Here is a 23212-nt window from a genome sequence, read left to right on the forward strand (position 1 = left end):
CAAACAAATGAAATCACCTTTATCTGAATAATCTCTTAAATGATTTCAATTTTACTTCAGAGCCACATGTATATACCAAAAGAGCCACAGGTGGTTCATGAAGCAAAGTTCACCAACCCCTGACTTAGGGGAGTCACAGATCTAAATAACAGTGAAATGCCACTATACTTCAAGTTGAACGAAAGGCCACGATCTAAACACTGAGAACACCAAGTGCTCATGAGAACACGGAGCATCGGGAGTGCTCATTCCTTACTTGGGGGGATGTGAAAATAATACAACCACGTTCTAACAATCTGAGGAAACCCTAGGAAGCAGTTCTGCTTTGTCCTGTAAAATCGCTTGTGACTGGGAATTGACTCTAAAGAAGTGCATTTTGCCTTCATTTTTCCTGACTCTCCTTCCTCTGTTGTTTCAGGCAAATAGAAGCCAATTGTTGTACCTTGGGTGGCAATATGCAAGCTTTTTAGGATTTTAGATACTACACAATAAACTGGGAGGCCAATTAACTGAGATGTCCTATGAAACCAGGACTCAAAACCACTAAAGCAAGAAACCCTGCCATGTGTATATTTGTGCATAAGCAACCACAGTGCCGCCATCGTCTCCTCCTTCTCCTTCTTATTGTTTTACAGATATATACATATATCCCAAACTGCAATCTTTTTGGAAGCACTTGCCACAACTTTCTCCCATTGAGGAGTTGGTGTGTTCTAATGCCAACCTTTGGGCTAGCAGCCAAGTATGTCACCCCTCTGTTACCAGAGTTCCTGAGTCAGAAATAGGAGGAGGAAATGGAATGCATGGCCAATGGTCTCTATGAACAATTGCCTTCTTTGCCATGAGACCAGGAAAAGTGGATGGTGCATGAGCACTATTATCAAACATTAGGACCAATGATTCTGTAAAGGAGTACTGAACAAAAGGGGGGAAATCCCAACATAATATCAAATTTTCCTGGATTCCATCCTTTCTGGAGGCACTGAGGCTGGATGAAGCCCTGAGAGCAATCTACTGACCAAACTGACAACTGAAACCCATGAGTTTAGATACATCCCTGGGGAGAGAGGGTTATGTCAACCAGGAATGAATGATTTGGAAAAGAAGGGTGAGAATGTTTGCACAACTTGAAGAATAGAATCACTGAATGATATATGTAAAATTTGTTGAAGTAGTGTATAATTTCTTGTGCATATTTTCAACAATAGAAATGTATTATTTTATTCACCACTTTAACACCAAAAGGGAGAAATCATACAATCATCTTAAAAAACAGAAAAACCATCTACCAAAACACAGAATCAGCTCACACGCAAACAAAAGCCTTAGCAAACGAGTACCAAAAGAATGCTTTCCTAACCTAATCAAGGTCTCTACATAAAACCTACAGTAAAGTTAAAGGTAGATGTTGAATATTTTCTTTCTGAAATCAGAAATGATGAAAGGATATCTATATTGCCATTTCTATTTCATGTTGCACTTAAGATAGTAGAGCAAACAGCAAGTGAAGACAAGGCAGTGCAAAAAAGGTGAGAAAAAGGGAAAAAAGGTAAAATGATTGAGAAGAAATAAAACTTTCCTTGTACCTGAGTGGCACAGAAAGCTTGTGCTTGGATATTAATAAAAATGGTGGTGGTTTGTGCCATTGAAGAAAGGTTTACCACTTAGGCAAGAACACCCTAAGGGGCTCAGTTCCACACTGTAACAGACACTATCACTACCAGCTAGAATCCGTTTGACAGCAAGAGAAGAGAGAAGGAAAATTAACCTCAATATGGTTTGTTCATCTAAAATTGTTAGAATTAATGAGAAAGTCTAGCAAAGTTGGTGAACATAGAATGAATATAAAAATTGGTTTCTTATATGTTTGCAACATGCAGAAAATGAGTAAGGATTATTAATTGCAATAACACTAAAAATAATAAACTACCAAGAAAAATATTCTATGAATAATGTACATGATATTTACACAAAAACTTACATGATACAAAATGTAATTTAAAAATCTTGTAATAAAAGAATATCCTATATTCATGAATTGGAAATTTTATTATTATGGGCTGTCAATCCTAATTTGCATTCCTAGTAAAATTTCTAGTAGTGTTTTTTTAATTGTTAAGCTGATTCTAAAATGTGTATGGCAATCAAAAGGTCCATGAATTTTCAAGAATTTTTAAATAAGCACAATTGTGTTCTGCATACTTCTCTGTATGTTCAATGAAAAAGTTTAAAAGTAAAAAGTATTACAAGACATATAATTGAATTTGTCTATTATACTGTGAAAATAAAAAGGAAGAAATGTTGTTATAGTTGAGAATTAAAGAGGAATATCAACAAGGATGTGGTAGCCATGAAAGCTAACTGGAAAATTAACACTTTGTTCCCCCAATCAGAAAAGAAAGGAAAGAGCATTATAAACAGAGGAAACAAACTTCAGAATAAGTCACTAATATTTGCCTGAGAGGAAATAAAATGTTTTATTGGACTAAAGCAAGAAACAGTAAAAAACAAAAAACAAAACATCACCCCCCAAAATGAGCAGTAGATGTGAACCAAACCTTAGAAACTTTATATGTTTAAATGGAGTTTCAGGGTCAATAAGGAGTTTCTAAAATGCATGTTTATCTAGTTATCCATGTTTTAGGACAATTATCTGGCAACAGTATACAAGGTAGATGGGAGACAGTGGAGAGGGAGATGATTGACAAGAACCCTGAGCTAGATAATTAAGTAATAATGTTAGCCTGGCCTGAAGAGTAGTGTGACCATTAATAAAGGAAGCAAATGACATAGCTCATGATTGCACAAAGGAGATCGATGGAGAGATGATGCTTTCAATAATTACAGCTAACAGACACTGAACAGTCATTGTGTGCCAACCACTGCAGTAAGCATTCTACCTATCGTCCTCATTATACCTCACAATGGTAGGTTATGAGTAATTGGGGGGATGATAATTTTTCACACAGCTCATTTAACATTCCATCAGCGCTGCAAGTTAGGTTTTATTAAACCTGATGTACACATGAGTTAGTAGAGTTATATAATATATTATAGATCCAATAAGTCCTAGAGCTCAGATTCAACCATCTGATTTACCGGGGTCTCTGAAACAAAATAAATAGTTAGGGAAGGTTATATAAATAAATGAGTAATCACTGAACAAATGGCTGGCTGGATGAATAATTTAACGCCAAATTACAAAGTCTCTGATCTTAACACAACATGCTGTTGATCAACGTGTGGTAATTGACAGATCCTAACGGGTCATTTGACCATGTTCGGCTGCTGTCCTTAAGGTTTTCAGTGGCTCCTTCCTCCAAGGTGAGAGCATATTCCCTCTTCCGCCATCTGTTCTTCGGATGGACGCTCTACTGATACCTGGTCACTTTGGGTGACCCTGCTGGTATTTGAAATACCAGTGACATATCTCCCAACATCTCAGCAAGCACAAGCCACCACAGGACGACCCACTGTCAGACAAGTTGTATTTTATACTGCCTCATACACATGTGAAAACTGGACATCGAGTAAAGAGAACCAAAGAAGAATTGATGCATTTGCGTTATGGTGCTGGCGAAGAGTATTGAAAATGCCACATATTGCCAAAAGAACAAACTAATCTGTCTTGTAAGAAGTACAACCAGAATGCTCCTCAGAACGCAGGAAGGCTAGACTCTGTCTCACATTCATTGGTTACGTTATCAAGAGAGCTCAATTCCTGGGACAGGAAGTCATGCTTGATGAAGGAGAGAGGCAGTGAAAAAGAGGAAGGCCCTTGATAAGATGAATTCCCACCGTGGCTGCGATAATGGGCCCTAAATAAGAACGATTGTGAGGAGGCTGTGGTGTTTGGCTCTGCTGTACCCAGGTTGCTATGAAGAGAAAATTTCAGAGATTAGTAATTGGTAAAAGCAAAAATCACAGACTCACAGAATCTTGTAAATTAATTAGATTTTTAATTCATCATGATATGATTCCAAAATCCTATTTGATTATCTTTTTGTAGCCTACCTGATTCCAAAAAGATTTTTAGGGTATTTGGCACTTAAGTTCAATCTGTAATATTCTTGAGAGTAGTCTTTTAGAAAAACAGACTAGAAATCTAAACTAACAATTTTGATAAAAGCATAAAATCTTACAAAATTGTCAAGAAATGTATGTGCTCACTACTTGGCTGCTACTGAAATGTTACCATCTTTAAATGCTGAATGTGCAGATATAATCCAACCCTCCACATAAATTTGTCCCTCAGACCCAACATACATTCATTCTACAGAAACTCTATCAAGAGAAAAATGGAATTACCTTCAATCTGTTTTCCTTTTCCCACACAATGGATCGAACGAGGGTAAAATGATTAATAGAAAACATAAACAAGACTACCAATGGAATAAAAGTAATAGACTCTTTAAAGAATGTATCTTGTTTATGTTTTAGGTTTGGAAATCGTTGAACATAAATGGTAACATCTTGCAAGATGTCTGCACCCGATTTGTTATGATACAACATGATGGCCTTATCCACAAAATATTGCAAGAGGAGGAACCCTTCCATGATGTACCCTAAAGGAGAAAACAAAGGGTAAGTACAACAGACCAAGAAGTAGCTCAGAAACCAAATTACGTACATCAAAGACAAATAACAAAGCCAAATGCTGTAATATACATTTTGGAAAGTAGGCCTAAACACATAAGTAATAAATACTGTCTAAAAGCAACTAGTATCCCAGAAATAAAATATCACATACTATTACAGAATTGATTTCTATAATTTCAATCAATTGAAATGAATGATCATTTAGTTTATCATTGGATAGGTAAAAAATTTTTTCTTCAGCACTTTGAACATTTGAAAAAGAAATGAAGCTCATAAAAGAAATAATAAACAGAAAATTTTGTGAACTTATAATCAATAAGGTAGTGCCACCCAACATATGGTCCTTAAACCTGTGTCAATACACAAACAATTCTTACTGCTTTATGATTTTAGTACAGAAATTAAGAGTAATCACTTAAAAACTTTAGAAACTTGGCATTACCGTGGTATCTAGAAACTATTTCTAAAAATCTTTTATGCTATGCATTATGAATGCAAATCCTGTGTCGGATGTTCATGCTGACATATTTTCTGCCTGCTGACCTTTGCCTTTTTATTTAATAGTTTCATATAAGCAAAGTATTTAATTTTAATAAAGTCCCATTTATTGACTTTTTTCTTCTATAACAAATGCTTTGTGTCTCAATGCATCATGGTCTCACTCAAATTCTTTATATTTTGTTTCAGAATCTTTATGATTTTAACTTTTACATTAAATTTATAATCATCTTACATTAATTTTTCTGTTGGTTGTTAGATACAAATCAAGATTCATTTTCTCCATATGGATGCCAACTTGTTCCAGCACTATTTGTCGAAAGCATTTCCTTTCTTTGGTGAATTATATTGGCACTTTCATGGAACAGCAAGTGATTGTATATGTGTGACTTAATTTCCAACACCTTATTTTTTCCATTGGTCTATTTGCTCATGCTTACACCAATATGACAATATTTTGACTATTGTATGTAGCCTTTATGGTACGTCTTCAAATAAAAGAAAGTCTTCCAACATTTTCTTCCTCGGATCCTTGTGTCGATTTCAGATCCTTTGCCTTTCCACACAAATTTTACAATAAGCTTGTCAATATCTTCACGAAAGTCTATTCGGATTTTGATTGTGAGTGCATTGACTCTCTGTATTAACTATAGGAGCATTTACATCTGATCTATTTTGAGTCCTTCAATTAAATAATATCTCACTGTTTATTTAAGCCTTTTTAAATTTGCTTTCAGAAATACTTTGGAATTTGGGGTGTAGATTTATAATTTAGTTTTGTATAATAACCTTTTATCTTGAAATTTGTATTAAATTATTGGTTGAAGTATTGTTTTTTAGGTTCTTCACATTATCTGCAGACATTTATGTCATTTGCAAATAAATTTCACTTCCTCGTTTCCAGGCTTGTTAACTTTTCTTTCTTTTTCTAACATAGCTTATGACTTTCAGTAATATGCTGAATAGAATGGATGAGAAAAAGTACCCTACTCCTTGGACCCCATTAAGACATCATGCTAATGGTCTCATTCATCTGGAGTATATGCCTTTATACTGCATTGTCTTAATTTAAGACTTAATAAATATCCTCTTTAAATATATGGAGAAGGCATACACAGTAGATGTGGTGTCAATTTGAGGATTAAGAGTACAAGGGTGGAGTCTAGGCTGTCAATCAGGATATAGCCAATGAGGCCTCTGTGTGGGCATGGCCTTCTCCTAAGGATTCTGGGAATCCCTGTTTTTCCTCCTTGGAGCAGGGAGACACATTTTCTCTCTACGCTCACTCCCTTGGAGACTACTGACAAGGCAGACCCCTGCAAGACATCCCTAAGGAGAAGCCACATGGACCTGCCCTGATGCAGCTCTGGGTGCTGGAGAAGGTGCATGGAAACCCCTGCTAGCACTGAGATGCTTACACCACCACTAGATCCAAAGACTTTCTATCCACTGGCCTGTGACTGTCCTGCATTCAGCGTCATTGCATGTGTTTCATGAATCTGAAGAGGACTTTATAGATTGGTATCAGACATATGGGCTAATAGTAGACATATGGGCTTGGACTGGACTGGGTTGGGATGATTTCTTAATGTACAATTACCCTTTATATAAAAATTTGTCTTACAAACATATGAATTTCTATGGATTTGTTTCCCTAGTCTACCCAGACTAACACAGTAGAAGACGAAATAGATGACTGGACCTTATAAAATGAAACATTGATGTTTGACTTCAATATTTATTTTTTACTTCATCAAAAGAGTAAAAAGAGAACCCGTGGACAGGAAAAAAATATATTTAGCAACAATACATTGAACAAGAAAACAATTTCAAAAATTCTATTAGAATATTGAAGATATTAAAATAAGAAAATTAAATAATCCCATTTAAAACTGGGCAAAAGACAAGAACAAACAATTCACTGACAATGACATTCAAATGGCTAACAAACACGTGAAAAATATTCACAATCATTAGCCATCCTAGAGATACAAAACAAAACAATGATATTACCTTGCACTAGAAATTAAAGCCTAATTTTTTTAAAATGCTGGAGGGGATGCAGAGAGATTGAAATCTATTTTCCTTGCTATTATTTTCATTAGCAATTGGTATGTCTGATTCTCTATATGCATTCTTGTACACTTGTTTTACTTTGTGTAATTATAAATCTGGGTTGACATCTGGATTTTTTTCCCTTCTTTTTCTTTCATGTCTATAAAGTTCACATTGCTGTCTGCTATTATTGGTTCTCTGTCCAATAAACTCCCCTTAGTATCTTTTATAAGATTGATCTAGTTTTTTGTTTGTTTGCTTGCTTCTTTATTTAAAATTTTTCTTTAATTTCTGTTTATTGGGAGATGTTCTAATTTCACCAACATGATCAAGGGATAATTTTGCTGAGCATATCTTGGTTGGCTTTTTTTTAATTTCAGAATTTCTGTATGTCCTGCCATTGTCTTCTTACCTGCATGGTTTCTACTGAGAAATCAGAGCTTAGTTTAATTGGTTTCTTTTTGTAGGTAGCTGTTCATTTATCAGAAGTTAGCTACTCTCAGAAGTCTTTGTCTTTGGTTTTGTAAAGCTTAATAATAACACATTGTGGTGATTTGGGGAGACAGGGGGAACCTATCCTGTTTGGGGTTGGTTTAGCTTCTTGAATGAATATCTTATCATCTTTCAGGATCTTAGGAAAGTTTTATTTCAACAACTTTTGGACAATTTTCTCTGTGCTTTTATTTTTAATCTTCCTAATCTGGAATTTGTATCATATGTAACATTCCTATTGATGATGTCCCACATAATTCTGAGCCTTCTGATTTTTAAAATTCTTTTCTTTTTTTATTCCTCTTGTAGATGAGTATTGAAAGTTTCTCTTCCAGGCTTACTAATGAAAACTCCTAGTGATTCAATTCTACTCTACTGCTTAGTCAATGTATTATCTATTTTCAAAATCTCAGATTTAATCTTCTGGTTTTCTATTTGCTGTTTTTGTGTGGCTTCAAATTATTCATTTGTTTTGTCACTTTGGTCAAGTGTTTTCTTGATTCTTCTAAAGTTTCTCCATCAACCCTGCTGGGTTGTCTAGCTTTTGTCTGTAGCTTTCATGATCTGTCTCTCAATTAGATGATTCCTTTGAATTTCTTCCTCTGAAAGGCTTTCTGGCTGTGTTTTGGTGACTTGTTTGAGCTACTATGGCTTGTTTCTACATATGAATTGAAATCATGTAATTGCTGAGACATTGTTGGGGTGTTGTAGCTGTATTTAACTTATGACTGTATGTTGGTGAGATCTTAACAACTCACCACCTGTCTCCTAGTGGTGATAGTAGAGAATGTGAGTGTGCAGTTCTCCGAGTAGATGTTTTCAGCTATTTATTGAAAAAAGTAGCCCTAGTGGTGCTGTCAGGTGGATTGAACTGCTAACTGCAAGATTGGGAGTTTGAATCAACAAGTACTCTGAGGGAGAAAGATGGAGTTATCTGTACCTGTAGAGACTTTTAGTCTCAACTGTGGATGACAGTGAAAGCCTAAAATCCATTTGCAGAGTGCCCATCTGAATTAAGCCACCATTCAATTCCTTCAGACTATTGGGCAGGACCACCACTTGTCTGTCAGCTTGTCCTACTGTGGTGGCTTGTGTGTGGCTGTGATGCTGTGTGGGCTGTGTCATTGGTGTTTCAAATGCCAGCAGGGTCAACCAAGTGAACAGCTTTCAGCGGAGCTTCCAGACCAAGAACCGACAACAAAGAAGGACTTGCGTCCCACTTCACATGAAGCAGCCATTGAAAGCCTTGTGGACAGCTCTGTAGTGCTGCCAACTAGTGAACGCCTAGACAAAGGAAGCAGAACATTGTAGCAGTTACTGCCGGCAGATGGGCCCCTCCAGCCCATGGGCACGGCGAAATTTGATGGAAGAGATGCTGATTTCTTGGTGATGTGAGTTGAGGAAAGCCTTGGGGAGTGGAGCCCTTGTGGTCTTCCTATGCTGATGGGGCACAGCTCAAGTTAAGGAGAACCATCTACAAAAATCTTCTAAGGATCGGTACTTGGATGTGTGAAGTGCGAATTTAGAGAAATTGGAAAAGGTCAAAATGAACTGGACCACATGAAGGTCAGTACAGCAGGCATTAGTGAACTGAATGAACTTATATTGGCCATTTTGAATCATAAAATCAGATGATTTACTATCCCGGAATAATACAATCTAGAGGAAAAGTGTGGCATTCATCGTCAGAAAGGATCTTGCTAAATCCATCATTAAGTAAAATGTTGTTTGTGATAGGAATATATCTATCTATCCACCTTCCAGGAAAGCCAATCAATACAACTATTATTCAAATTTATGTATCAACCACAAAAGCTAGGGATGAAGAAACTGAAGAATTCTATCAATTACTTGGATCAGAAATTGATCAAACATGTAATCAAGGTGCATTGATAATTATTGGTGATTGTAATGCAAAAGTTGGAAACAAAGAGGAAGGAAAAGTTGTTGGAAAACATGAACTTAGTGATAGAAATGAAGCTGGAGATCACATGATAGAATTTTGCACAACCAATGCCTTATTCATGGCAAATAACTTTCAACAACACAAAATATATTAAATATAAAAGCAGACTATAAAAATAGACTTCCTCAGATGGAATACACAAAAATCAAATTGACTACATCTGTGGGAAAATACCTTATCAGCAGCTAAAACCAGGCTAGGGGGTGACTGTGGAACAAACCATCACGTTTTCATATGTTAGTTCAGGATAAAGCAGATGAAAATTGAAACAAGTCCACAAGAGTCAAAATATGACCTTCAGTCTATCCCACCTAAATTTCGAGAATATTTGAAGAACAGATTTGATGCATTGAACACTAATGACAGAAAAAGGGATGAGCTGGGGGAGGACATCAAGACGATCCTTCACAGAAAAAGCCAAAGGTCATTAAAAAGATAGGCAAGAAAGAAAAGATCAACATGGATATTAGAAGAGACCATGAAACTTGCTCTTAATCATAAAGTAGCTAAAGCAAATGGAAGAAATAACGAAGTCAAGGAGCTAAATAGAAAATTTCAAAGGGCAGCTCAAGAAGACAAAGCCAAATATTATAATGAAATGTGCAAGGACCTGGAATTAAAAGGCTGAAAGGGAAGCATCTTGAAAAAACACAAGAAAAAATTTAAGCCTCAGGTTGTCATCTTGAAAGATTCTGTACACAAAAATATTGAATGACGCAAGAAGCATCTAGTGAAGATGGACAGCATACACAGAGTCACTGTATCAAAAAGAACGAATCAACATTCTACCTTTCCAGAGGCAGCAACTGAGCAAGACCCTACAGTGCTGAAGGAAGAAGTTCAAACTGCACTGAATGCATTAGCCAGGAATAAGGCTCCAGGAATTGATGAGCTACTCATTGAAATGTTTAGCAAGCTGAAGAAGCACAGGGAGCACTCACTCCTCTATGCCAGGAAATGTGGAAGACAGCTACCTGGCCAACCGACTGGCAGAGACCCATATTTGTGCCCATGCCAAAGAAAGGAGGCCCAACAGAATGTTCAAACTATAGAGTAATATCACGGATATTGCATGCAAGTAAATTTTGCTTAAGTTCATCCGGCAATGGTTGCAGCAGTACATTGACAGGGTCTGCCAGAAGTTCGGGCCAGATTAAGAGGATGTGGAACAAAGCATATCATTGCTGGTGTCAGATAGATCTTGGTTCAAAGCAGAGAATACCAGACAGATGTCACCTGTGTTTTATAGAGTATGCAAAGGTATTCGACTATGTGGACCATCATATACTGTGGATAATGTTGAGAAAAATGGAAATTCCAGAATACTTCATGTGCTCATGAGGAACTTGTACATGGATCTAGAAGCAGTCGTGCAAACAGGACAAGGGAATAATACATGGTTTAAAATCAACAGAGATGTGCGTCACGGTTGTATCCTTTCACCATGTTTGTTCAATCTGAAGTTGTGTGTCAGGGTTGTATCCTCTCGGCATACTTATTCCATCTGTATCCTGAGCAAATCATCAGAGAGGCTGGATTATACGAAGAAGAAAGTGGCATCAGGACTGGAGGAAGGCTTATTAACAACCTGAGATATGCAGATGACACAGCCTTGCTTTCGGAAAGTGAGGGGGACTTACAGGACTTGCTGATGAAGATCAAGGATGCAGCCTTCAGCATGTGCTACAGCTCAATGTAAGAAAGACCAAACTCCTCACAATTGGACCAAAAGATAACATCTTGATAAATGGAGAAACGGTTGAAGTTGCCAAGAATGTTGTCTTACTTGGATCCACAATCAATGCTCATGGAAGTAGCAGCCAAGAGATCAAAAGACATGTTGCATTAGATAAATCTGCTGCACAAGTCCTCTTTAGAATAATGAGAAGCATGGGTGTTACTTTGAGTACTAAGGTGTGGCTTACCCAGACCAGGGTATTCGCCATTGCATCACATGCATGTGAAAGATCTGTGTTGGAAGAAGGCCTGAGTGCTCCTTAGAGGCAAGGATGGCAAGACTTTGTCTTACATTCTCTGGGCATATGGCCAAGAGGGACAGTCCCTGGAGAAGACTATCATGTTTGGTAAAGTGGTGGGGCAGCAAAAAAAAAAAAAAAGGAAGGTGCTCAAGGAGACAGCTCAACCCAGTGGTGCATCAGTGGGCTCCAATACAGGAACAATTTAAGGATGGCGCAGGACTGTGCACTGCTGTGCTTAGGGTCACTACAGGTCAGCACAGACTAGATGGCACCTAACCACCACCACCTTGGCAAGGAATGCGAATAGTCTGTCTTTCAGGTCAAGTCCACCAGAAAATGGACCACTACCAACTTGGTAGCATCAAGTTGACTTCAACTTACGGCAGCCCTAATGAACACAGCAGAACGGCCCCTGTGGATGTCTGAGACTACATCTTTCCTGGAGTGGAAGGCCATGTCTTCCTCCTCTGGAACCGTTAGAAGTTCCAAATGGCTGACCTTGTGTTATCAGGCCCAAGTGTAACCATGATGCCCCCGGGGCCTCTTACTGCAGATATGGTTAGGTAAAAATTTAACAAATCATCATTTCCTTTCCCTTTGGGCCCATTTGTAATTTGTTCCCGTCACTATTATTTTCTGCTTTCTCTTGGATTTAGGTTTTTCTGTGGGTTTTATTTTATTGTCTCTATATGAAATTTTGATAGGTAAATCTACAGAGACAGTTACTAAATTACTATTTCCTTAGGGTTACAGCAGGGGAGGTTGGGAGTATTGAGGAGCTAATAATAAAGCGTACAAGAATTAAGAAGATGCTAAAAAAATGTTCGAGGTGATGAATGCACAAATACTTTTTCACTTATTTAAACCATTCATTTGTATGGTCTATGAAGTAGGATTCAATGAAACTGTTAAGAGGGAAAAAATAAAGAAAAGATTTACTGGCCCCAAAGTCCTGTATAGATATGAATAAGAAATGACATGGTACAGCTGAGGATAGTGGCCCTTGCCCAGTAAGTGTGGCTTCAGGAGGAATGGGTATGGGGCAGACTGTGTGAACATGGTTTCCATCTCCAGTCTTGTCAGGAGAGGGGGTGGACGACAGGGTGGAGGAAACCAAGAGAATAAAAACAATGTTCCCAAAGAAAATGATTTTTTTTTAAATAAGCAAACAAACAACAGCTAAAACGTAATGATTTTTTTCGTTGTTGTTGTTTTTCATCCTCAGGCTCTGGTGTAGGCTCTTGTGCTGGTCCTGAGCAAGGAGAGATCATTGTGACGTCAGGTCATACAACAACTCACCCATCTTTCTCTTCTCTCGATACTTTTGTTAAGCTGCTTCTTCTAGTTGGAATTCAATCTACTTGTCTATCCTTTCCTCTGAACCTCAGGGTTCCAGGATGATTACCCACAACTGATTCGTCTGATATGTCATGTCCTTCTTGTAGAGGGATTATGTAATATGTCTGCTTACCTCCCGCCTTGTGGGAATTTCCCCAACCTCTTTTACAGATACAAATCGTTATACCCAACACTGGGCTCTGAGGGAAAAGTGGTGACACACTAGGAAATGCTTCTGATCAAGTCTGTGTCTGTCTCGTACACAGGGTTTTTAAGCCCTCAAGTAACATATTTATTACTTTCTCTCTTTTTTCATATTTACTACTTTCTGTCTTCTCACAAATCCCTTATTGCCACTTGTTTGTTGTCTAGAGACACAGCATCAAGCAACAACCAAAAAAGAATGATTCTTCAGCGGATGGTCTTACTGACCACTTCCTTTTGTTGAGAGACAGGCATGTGGTTTGGCAGAGTAGAGGATCTAGTAAACTTTTTAAAGATGCTTTGAGAGAAACCTGCCTTTATGCCAATGTAGGGATTTGTGTTCATCTTTATCTGTTGTAAATCCAGTTTGACATTCTCCTTAACACAATACTGTTGACTTCCAATGCTTCCGGTGAGTGATACCTAGTTGATATAAAGTTTATTGTGTCAACCTGGCCGATAAATACATGTGGGGGCATTGAAGGGCGGAGGGATAAATGGCTCGGTGAGCCTCATCTTTCTAGCTCTCAGGTCTCTTGATTCATGATGGTCGGACCAGGGTGCAGCTGCCTTAGCCAGTTCCCTGCTTCAGCTGGCAAGGCTCACTTCATGCAAGACATCCCTGAGGAGAAGCCGCATGGACCTACCCCAATGCAGCCCTGGGTGCTGGAGCAGCCGTGTGGAGACCTCTGCCAGCGCTGAGATGCTTACACGCTCACTGATTCAGCTTTCCTCCTGCAGTCGGTGTCATCGCATGTGTTTTGTGAGATGGGGGAGGACTTTGTGGATTGGTGTTGGGCATATGGGTTAATGTTGGACTTGTGGGTTTGGGCAGCACTGGGTTGGGATGTTTTCTTGATGTGCACTTACCCTGTATATAAAATTCTCTCTTATACACATGAGTTTCTGTGGATTTGTTTCTCTAAAGTACCCAGACTAATACACTAGTGTTTAGGGTTTGGCTACTTCACCAAAAGGTTTGTTATTCTGTTCTATGTGGGCTTGGGCTGTCACTTTGTGCTGCTCCACAGAGAACCTGTCTCTTGTAGCTCTCCCAGCTCCATTCCACTGTGATGTTGACCTGATACTTAGTGTCATGTTAGCAGGAAGAGAAGGGAGCATTCTCTGATGTACTATGCTTCAGGCTTACGCTCACATTGGGCTGCTGAATCTCAGAGACAGGACCTTCACAAATGTTTCTGCCTCTTCTTCAATTAGACCTAGTTCTTAATCCTGGGCCTCTCCTAGGGATAGCTTCCTCTCTTCCCAGGTTCCCTTCTTCAGCTGGTTTCCATGAGTGCTCTGAAGTGAGATTCTGTTATTGTTGCTCTCTCTGCAGATTAAGGCATTAGCTCTTTAGGGGGATAGCGTTGGTTGCTATTTCATGATCCTAGCCAGCAACATGAGGGAAGTTTTTCAAGACGTTCCCCAATATTTCCTATGAGAACCAAGAAGAGCTGGTAAGATGTTGCAAATCCCTCTACATGTGTAGCACCCAAGGGTTTCAAATTGCATTCAACAACTTTTGAAAATGTCTAGTTTAATCCTTTCATCAACTTATATGGATTTTCCCAGTCCCAATTAAGCAAATGCTTAAAGTCCTATTTCTCTCAGTATCTGCCTCAGGATTCCGAGACTGTCCTGTGCACTGTGAGACTTAGTTGTTGGTTTTTTGTTTTTTTTATGGCTTCTAATCCATTGTTCAGCTAGCTTTTCCTTGTGCATTTCTAAGATAAAACCACAACTTGAGGTTTTTTATTTTTTTCCTGTTTGTTTGTTTTTCTATCTTTACTGTTAATTTGTATGTTTGTTCTGCATCTAAAATGACATGTTTTTACTCATAGTTTATTTTCCAAAGGTGCTAAGACTCATGAGATAGAACCTATTGGTCTCCATATGTTATTCTTTTTATATATTACAGGATTTAATTTACCAATACTTGGTTAGATTTTTTTACTGTTACATTGATGAAGGTTATTTATCTATAATTTTCTTATTATTATTTTAAGGGCTTGTGTGTTTTGTGTACTAAAGGTATGATTAGCTCATATGGAAAATTGGTAGTGTTTTCCTATTTCTATAGTCTTCATATTAGTGTAAGAACGCATCACCTTAGAGTTGGACAGGATTCAATAGTAAAGACTTCTGTGTCAGGAGATTTGGGGTGAAGGAAGTATTCAGTAACACCATAGATTCCCAACTTTATTTAGCCTTCCACTCCTTTTAGAGAATATAAAATAAAATAAACCAGTGACCAGCTGGCAAGTAAAACTTCTTTATGATAGCCCCTCACCCAGGATAAAGTGTAAGTATCTGCTTTTGTAGTCCCCCTGGATTTTCCCAACACAAAATTTAAAATCATAAAGAGGGACCAGATTGATCTGATGGAGATCAGTGCAATTTATGAGGTTAAGGCCTGTAGATATCCTTCAAACTCGGAACTGCACTGGGCCCAAGGCATCATCTTGCAGCCAAACAACAAGAAAAACTTACAAAGTGAACAATAACATTTGTAAAGAAGGTGCCAAAGTGGCAGCTTCCCCCCACCCCAAAATCAAACATATTGGCACAAGTGTGGTGAACTAATGCTGCATAATGGTCTTTTTAAAATCTCACAAATAAACTTTTTCTGGTATTCTCTGCTTTCAGCCAAGATCCATCTGACATCAACAATGATATCCCTTGTGTCACCATCCTGTACTGCATCTGGCTTGAATTTCAGGCAAGCTCCCTGGGGTTGTACTGCAGCAACTATTTTTTAATTATCTTCAGCAAAATTTTTACTTAGATGGTGAGGGCTGAGTGTATCTTTTGCTTTAGCTCATGATACATTGTTCCTTGCCCTTTGATCTGTTTTGTTTATTTATTATCTTATAGTACTATATATCTTGTCTCTCCACCAACCATTCTAAGGCTTTAGAGGATTACTTTCATGTTTGCATGTGTTCCAAAATGTGTAGCTATTTTGTTTGCATATATCTTAATTCATGCAAATAAAATTTGTTATATATTTCATTTAGTTATATATTTTTAAGATGGTTTATGTGTACATCTAATTTAGTCTTCATAATCGGCTACCATGATTGTTTCTAAGTCTTTGCCATAACAGACAACAGTGTCATGAATATTTTTATGGATACATAAAATAGTTTCTTTACGATCTTTACCCAGGAACATATTCTTAATTTGACTAACACTCACACACTGTCAACCTGGTCCCATCAGAGTATGCATCATTCCTTTAGCAGTGCATTTGGGTTTTTGTATCCTCATTTTAGTCAATTGTAAACTTTTAGGTTTATTGAACTTGCTAATATTGTCACCAAACTGACGTGTAAAGTAATACCTAAAGTAAGTTCAAAATGCAGCAACATAAATTGGGAAAGACATCAGATTCATTTTTGAACTATAGACTGGAAAAGCAATTGTTCAAAACAGAACACCAAAGGCAATCTTGGCAGTTTAATATCACAATTACTTTCATGCTTTAATCTATTCTAATTGTGTGCTGATGCACATGTAGTTTGCATAGTTACAATTTTATAATAGAGTTCTGAATCTTGGTTCTTTAGATTTCATGGTGAATATTTAATGACTACACAATGATCTATAGAGTTATATTTCATACTTCTGTTAGTCATTTACCATCTTTCAAGATGTAGGTTGTTTCAGATTTTTAAGAATTATGTTAAATTGTTTCTTTGGTTGAATAATCTCCTCAAGGTAATTTGAATATTGTCGGTAATAACAAAGTCCTACATTATATTTTGTGCAATAAATTTTTGCTTACAATTCCTAGTTTTACCAGTCAGCACCCCAACAAAATAACATACAGCTATAATGAATCAGTCTCTGTCCATACTTGTAAATTCATAGGGTTTGTTAGAGGCAAAATTTCCAAAGAAAATTTACATAAATTGTAATGATATACACAATAATGATGATCCAAAAATGATGAGCAACTATATAAATACAATGTTCAAATATATACAATCCTGTAGGGGTTTGGGGGCACTAAAAATGAAAAAAAAATTTTAAATCACCACCATAGTAAATTAAAAAAAACAAACCAGCTTCCCTCACAAGTCTGAAGAAACACAAGTATAAATACGTGATGTCTTTTACTATACAACTAGGCTATTAAAATAAGTATGCATAAGGGTTTGCTCACCAGGGTCCCCCCCAAGAGGGTCAAACATATTTCTGGGATATCCAGGAGAAACAGGTGGAAAGAGAAAGCGTGTTCTCCAGGTTTGGGGCTGATAATCAAACTCTTCTGTATTCCTTTTGAAAGCACTCAAACGCAGATAATAATTTACCTAGACAGGGCAATAGGAAACAAATCATATTTACACATAAGTAATAATAAGTGATAGAGCGCCAATGACAATATATGATTTTGTAGACAAGCTAACAAGTGTCAGTGTGGATTTGGATATCAGGACATGAGAGTAAAAGCTCATATCCTCTGAGCACATAATATCTAGGCCGACTTCTCTTAAATCTGTCTTCCCTCAAGGTCATGATCTGCTTTATTTAAGTGTCAACAACACTTGGGTATATTGTATTGTAAGCACACAAGGCACACATTTTTTTAAATCATTTTCTTAGGGCCTCGTACAACTCTTATCACAATCCATCCATCCATCCATTGTGTCAAGCATATTTGTACACTTGTTACCATCATCATTCTCAAAACATTTTCTTTCTACTTGAGACCTTGGTATCAGCTCCTCATTTTTCACCTCCTTCCCCACTCCCTCCTAAACCCTTGATAATTTATAAATTATGTTTTCATGTCTTACACTGACCGACGTCTCCCTTCACTCACTTTTCTGTTGTCTATCCCTCTGGGAAGGGGTTATAGGTAGATCATTGTTATCAGTTCTTCCTTTCTCCCCCCATCTTCCCCTGCCCCTGCTGGTATGGCTACTTTCACTATTGGTCCTGAGGGGTTTATCTGTCCTGGATTCACTGTGTTTCCAGCTCTTATCTGTGCCAGTGTACATGCTCTGATCTAGCTACATTTGTAAGGTAGAATTAGGGTCATGATAGTGGGTGTGAGGAAGCATTAAAGAACTAGAGGAAAGTTGTATGTTTTTTCCATGCTATACTTCACCCTGACTCCTCCCAGAGACCTTTCTGTATGGGGATGTCTAATTTCCTGTAGATGGGCTTTGGGTCTCTACTCTGCACTCCACCTCATTCACAATGATATGATTTTTTGTTCTGGGTCTTTGATGCCTGATACCTGATCCCATTGACACCTCATGATCACATAGGCTGGTGTGCTTCTTCCTTGTGGGCTTCCATGTGGTTGCTTCTCAGCTAGATGGCCGCTTGTTTGTCTTCAAGCCTTTAAGACCCCAGACACTATATCTTTTGATAGCCAGGCACCATCAGCTTTCTTCACATTTGCTTATGCACCCACTTTGTTTTCTGCAATCGTGTCGGGAAGGTGAGCTTCATGGAATGCCAGATTAATAGAACAAAGTGTTCTAGCATTGAGGGAGTACTTGAGTGGAGGCCCAATGTCCATCTGCTACCTTAATACTAAACCTATAAATATATGTACATAGATCTATTTACCTATGTACATGCCTGTATTTAGACCTCTATAAATGCCCTTTGCCTCCTAGTTCTTTCCTCTGTTTCCTTTTACCTTCCTCTTGTCCCACTGTCATGTTCAGCCTTCATTTGGGTTTCAGTAATTCCTCTCGATTACACTGTCCTTGATCAAGCCCTATTAAGCCTCCTACACCCTCCTTGCCATCGATTTTAGACCACTTGTTGTTGCCTTGTCCCTCACTATGAACATATTTTTCCTTAAATAGACAGCTGCCATGCATACTGACATGAAATACAGTGCTACTCAGTCTGTGTGGGTATATGTCATCCAAGTTCTCTGGAACAGCAATCTTATCTTCTCCTAATTGTGATTGTATGAAATAATCCTTCATGAGATCAGAGGAAGAATGCAATAAAATGTAAATGTGGGGTGTTTCAAGCTCTAATGTATATATAGAGAGAATAATGAGGGAAGAAAAGAGTGAGTGTAGTCAGAAGAGACTAGTTCACAGGATCACAGTCTTAAGAATAAAATTACAGACTACACATACAACCTTTCGACCAGACTCTTTGGACATAGTTGGGCCTCTCTCCTCACTAAACCAATAGTCCCCCCCCCGCCCTTAACTCAGGGACATTGGCACAAGGATTAAAAGAGAATTCTACAGAATGAAAAAGTACCAAAGTCCTATCCCTGATTTCCTTACTTATTCCTTCCATTGACAACCATGTCAACGCAACCTAAATGCAAAATGTATTCCTTACTTTTGTCTACCATTGATAAACGTGTAGCCTAAACGCAGAATCTGGCTATGCATATATTTTGCTTATTTCCCACAGTATCAGGTAACATATTTGTAAAATCTGGTCAAGATACACCAACTTCAAAGCACTGTCCTTATCTTCCTCCTCTTTCCTTTCTAGAGGCTTTTAAGTTTTTCCTCAGTGTCTGCTTATTTCCTAATTGTAGGTCAGTCTGAGAGTTATTATCTGGATTTCGATACAGAAAAAATTATGTGATTAATTCAAAAGAGGGTATTTTCCATGTCGGACTCCCTGCTAGTGAAATTGTACCTGCTTTATCACATGAAGCCTTGAGACCTTGGAAAGGTATGTGGACTTCAGCAGCGGTATAAGTGATACTCTAGTTGTCATTTGTTCCTTGTGATTCAATGTATGAATATAAATAAAGCCTGTGAGGTAGTGAATTCGTTTTCTGCATCATCATTGGGTACATTTCACAGACACTGAAGTAAACTAAATGTGTTTAAACTCCACGCACGAGCAATATGATTTGGGGCCATGGACACATAAAGTGGGAGAATACCTCCCTCCTGTAATGAAAGGCCTGAACTTCAAGTGTGATTATGAGGTTTTTACATAAATCTTTCTCACCTTAAGTGGTAGGGGATCCTGACTGCTTTTGAATTCATGGTCAAAAACAATAGCAGCCAGCATTTGTTTTGCTTTAGTGATATTTTTAACGTAATTCTCAAAATCGTCTTCTGAAGCAAAGCCTATAACTGGAGAGAGAGAAAAACACAACATATGAATTGACTGCACCTAGGAAACACATTAGCCAATCCTCATCTGTAAGATGGTCAACCACTTTACATGAAGCACAGGCTCTCAAAGTATCATAAATTTCAATACATTGCTACTCAAATATTGTAATTAGAAAACTACCTAATAGATATTTTGAGTGCCTGACCATTTTTATGAGTTTAAAATTTTTCACCAACAGTTCAGAATAATTATTAATAACTGCATATCAAAGTAAGCTAAGGGTTGCTGCACAACACCTCTTTAGAGTATTGGAAAGCCAGGATGTTACTTTGAGGACTAAGGTGTGTTTGGCCCAAGCCATGGTAACTTCAATTGCCTCATATGCATGTGAAAGTTGGGGACGGAATAAGGAAGATGAAGAAGAACGGATGCTTCTGAAATGTGGTGCCGGAGAAGACTACTGAAAGTACCTGGGTTACTAAAAAGACAAATAAATCTGTCTTGGCCACTTCTTCCAAGACAGACTTATTCATCCTTTAAGCAGTCCATGGTACTTTCAGTATTTTTCACCAGCACCACAATTCAAACTCATCAATTCTTCTCAGTATTCTTTATTCAATGTCCAACTTTCACATGCTTCTGAGGCAACTAAAAATACAATGGCTTGTGTCAGGAAGCCCTTAGTTCTCAAAGTAAACCCCGTGCTTTTCACCACTCCAGAGAGGTCTTGTACAGCAGATTTACCCAGTACTCCAGGTCAATTGATCCCTTGACTGTTGCTTCTGAAAGTATTGATTGTGGATCCAAGCAAGATAAAATCCTTGACAACATCAATATTTTCTCCATTTCTCCTGATGTCACCTATAGGTCCAGTTGTGAGGATTTGGGTTGTCTTTACATTCAGTTATAATCCATACTGAAAGCTGTACTCCTTATTCATCAGCAGCAAGTGCTTCTGGTCCTCCTCCGTTTCAGCAAGCGAGGTTGTGTCATGTGTGTATTGCAGGCTGTTACTCAGTCTCCTTCCAGAAGCACGCCAGCCTCTGTGATCATGAGGTGTCAATAGCATCAGGTATCAGGCATCAAAGAACAAAAAATCATATCATTGTGAATGAGGCGGGGTGCACAGTGATGTGAATACTGCCCCCTTGTGACAGTAACAGATACGTAAAAACAACAGAGAATGGTAAATCATAGGAAATTTAATGAACTGTATTGACTGAACTATGCCATATATCATCTTTTGTATTATTTCATCTATTGTATTATTAAAGCTATTGTTACGTTATTTGCATTAGCAAACTATCCCATGACAATGGATCATATAGAGAACATTAAGGAAAGAAAATATACTGAGGATTTTTTACAGTATGATTTTACCTCAATAATTACAGCAGGAATTGAGAAACCTCAATGTGTTATTTGTTGTGAAGTTCTATAAGCTGAATCTATAAAGCAGAACAAACTAAAACGCCATTTTGATAGCAAGAATCCGAGCTTTGCCGGCAAGGATGCCAACTATTTTAGAAGCAAAGTGGATGGACTCAAGAAAGCCAGACTTGACACTGGTGGCAAGTACCACAACCAAAAGGTAGCAGCTGTCGAAGCTTCCTATCAGTGGCACTCAGAATCGGCAGAGCTATGAAACCTCACAGCACTTCTGAGGATTTACTGTTACCAGCGGCCAAACATTGTTCGAGTTATGATCAGAGACTACTTTGTTACAAAATTAAGTGCAATTTCCTTATCTAACAGCACTTTCAGCAGAAGAATAGATGACGTGTCTTCTGATATTCTTAATCAGGTAATCCAGGAAATTAAATCTGCTCCACTTCTAATATTTAGCATCCAGCTTGATGAATCTACAGACATTGCCAACTGTTCACAGTTACTGGTTTACATGAGGTCTATTAATGATGGCGACTTTAAAGATGAGTTTCTTTTTTACAAACCTATTGAAATGACAACTACTGCACATGATGTATTTGACACACTTGGTTCATTTTTGAAAGAGAATAAGATCTCTTAGGAAAAGGTGTGTGTTATTTGCACAGATGGTACTCCAGCTATGCTAGGATGTTGATCTGAATTTCAACATTTGGTACTGAATGAGTCACCAAAAGTCAACGGAACTCACTGTATGATTCATGGGCAAATATTAGCAATGAAGACACTGCCACAAGAGTTACAAGAAGTAATGAAAAGCGTCATAAGTTCAGTCAATTTTGTAAAGGTGAGCACTTTAAACAGTTGACTGTTTCTGTAACTGTGCAGCGAGTTTAGTTGCACTGAATAATGTTCTGCTATTTCACACAGAAGTCAAGAGGAAACGCTTTAAAACGTGTTTTTGAGCTTCGTGATGAACTCAAAATGTGTTTTAATCAGAAAGCAAGACCACAGTTCAAAGCACTTTTCAGCGATAAAAGTGAACTGCAGAAAATAGCTTACTTGGTTGACATCTTTGCCATCTTGAAGGAGTTAAATTTATTAATGCAAGGACCAAATGTAACATACCTCCATTTGTCTGAAAACATCTGATCAATCCAAATGAAACTTCAGCTTTGGCAAAAAAAAAATTGCATGAAAATAAAATTTACACGTTGCCTACTTGTGTACTTTCTTTGAAGAACATGACACTGAACCAGACAAAAGGATTATGATGATCATTTCTGTGAAAGAACACCTGCACATGCTTGCAGATGAAATGCCATCGAACTTTCCAAAATTACCTGACACCCCATTTGTACTTGCCAAAAGCCCATTCACAGGCAAAGTTGAGGATGTTCCTGAAACATCACGAGAGGAATTCATTGAACTCATTAACAGCGATGCGGTGGGAACTGATTTCTCTATAATACCAGTTACAAAATTCTGGACCACGTGTTTGCAGTCATATCCTGTTCTGTCTGAGAATGTGTTGTGCCTTCTTCTTCCATTTCCAACAACATATCTTTGTGAAACCGAATTTTCCAGTTTGTTGGTTGTCAAGTGTAAACACAGAAGTAGA

General features: G+C 37.9%; 1 protein-coding gene across 1 annotated transcript in view; it reads right to left on the reverse strand.

The window, feature by feature from the left end:
- The window catches only part of LOC101660369 (phospholipid-transporting ATPase ABCA3-like), a 199696-nt gene that overhangs the window by 123725 nt on the left and 52759 nt on the right, over positions 1 to 23212 (reverse strand). The window contains exons 4-6 of the mRNA XM_045285080.1: positions 20095 to 20222; positions 17303 to 17450; positions 4387 to 4565 (exon numbers count right to left, since the gene is read on the reverse strand). Of these exons, the coding sequence (XP_045141015.1) occupies positions 4387 to 4565; positions 17303 to 17450; positions 20095 to 20222 (455 nt within the window). The remainder of the gene's footprint in view (positions 1 to 4386; positions 4566 to 17302; positions 17451 to 20094; positions 20223 to 23212) is intronic.

Source organism: Echinops telfairi, unplaced genomic scaffold, assembly GCF_000313985.2.
Source record: "Echinops telfairi isolate 266 unplaced genomic scaffold, ASM31398v2 ScPeMD7_5;HRSCAF=22, whole genome shotgun sequence".
Lineage (NCBI taxonomy): Eukaryota > Metazoa > Chordata > Mammalia > Afrosoricida > Tenrecidae > Echinops > Echinops telfairi.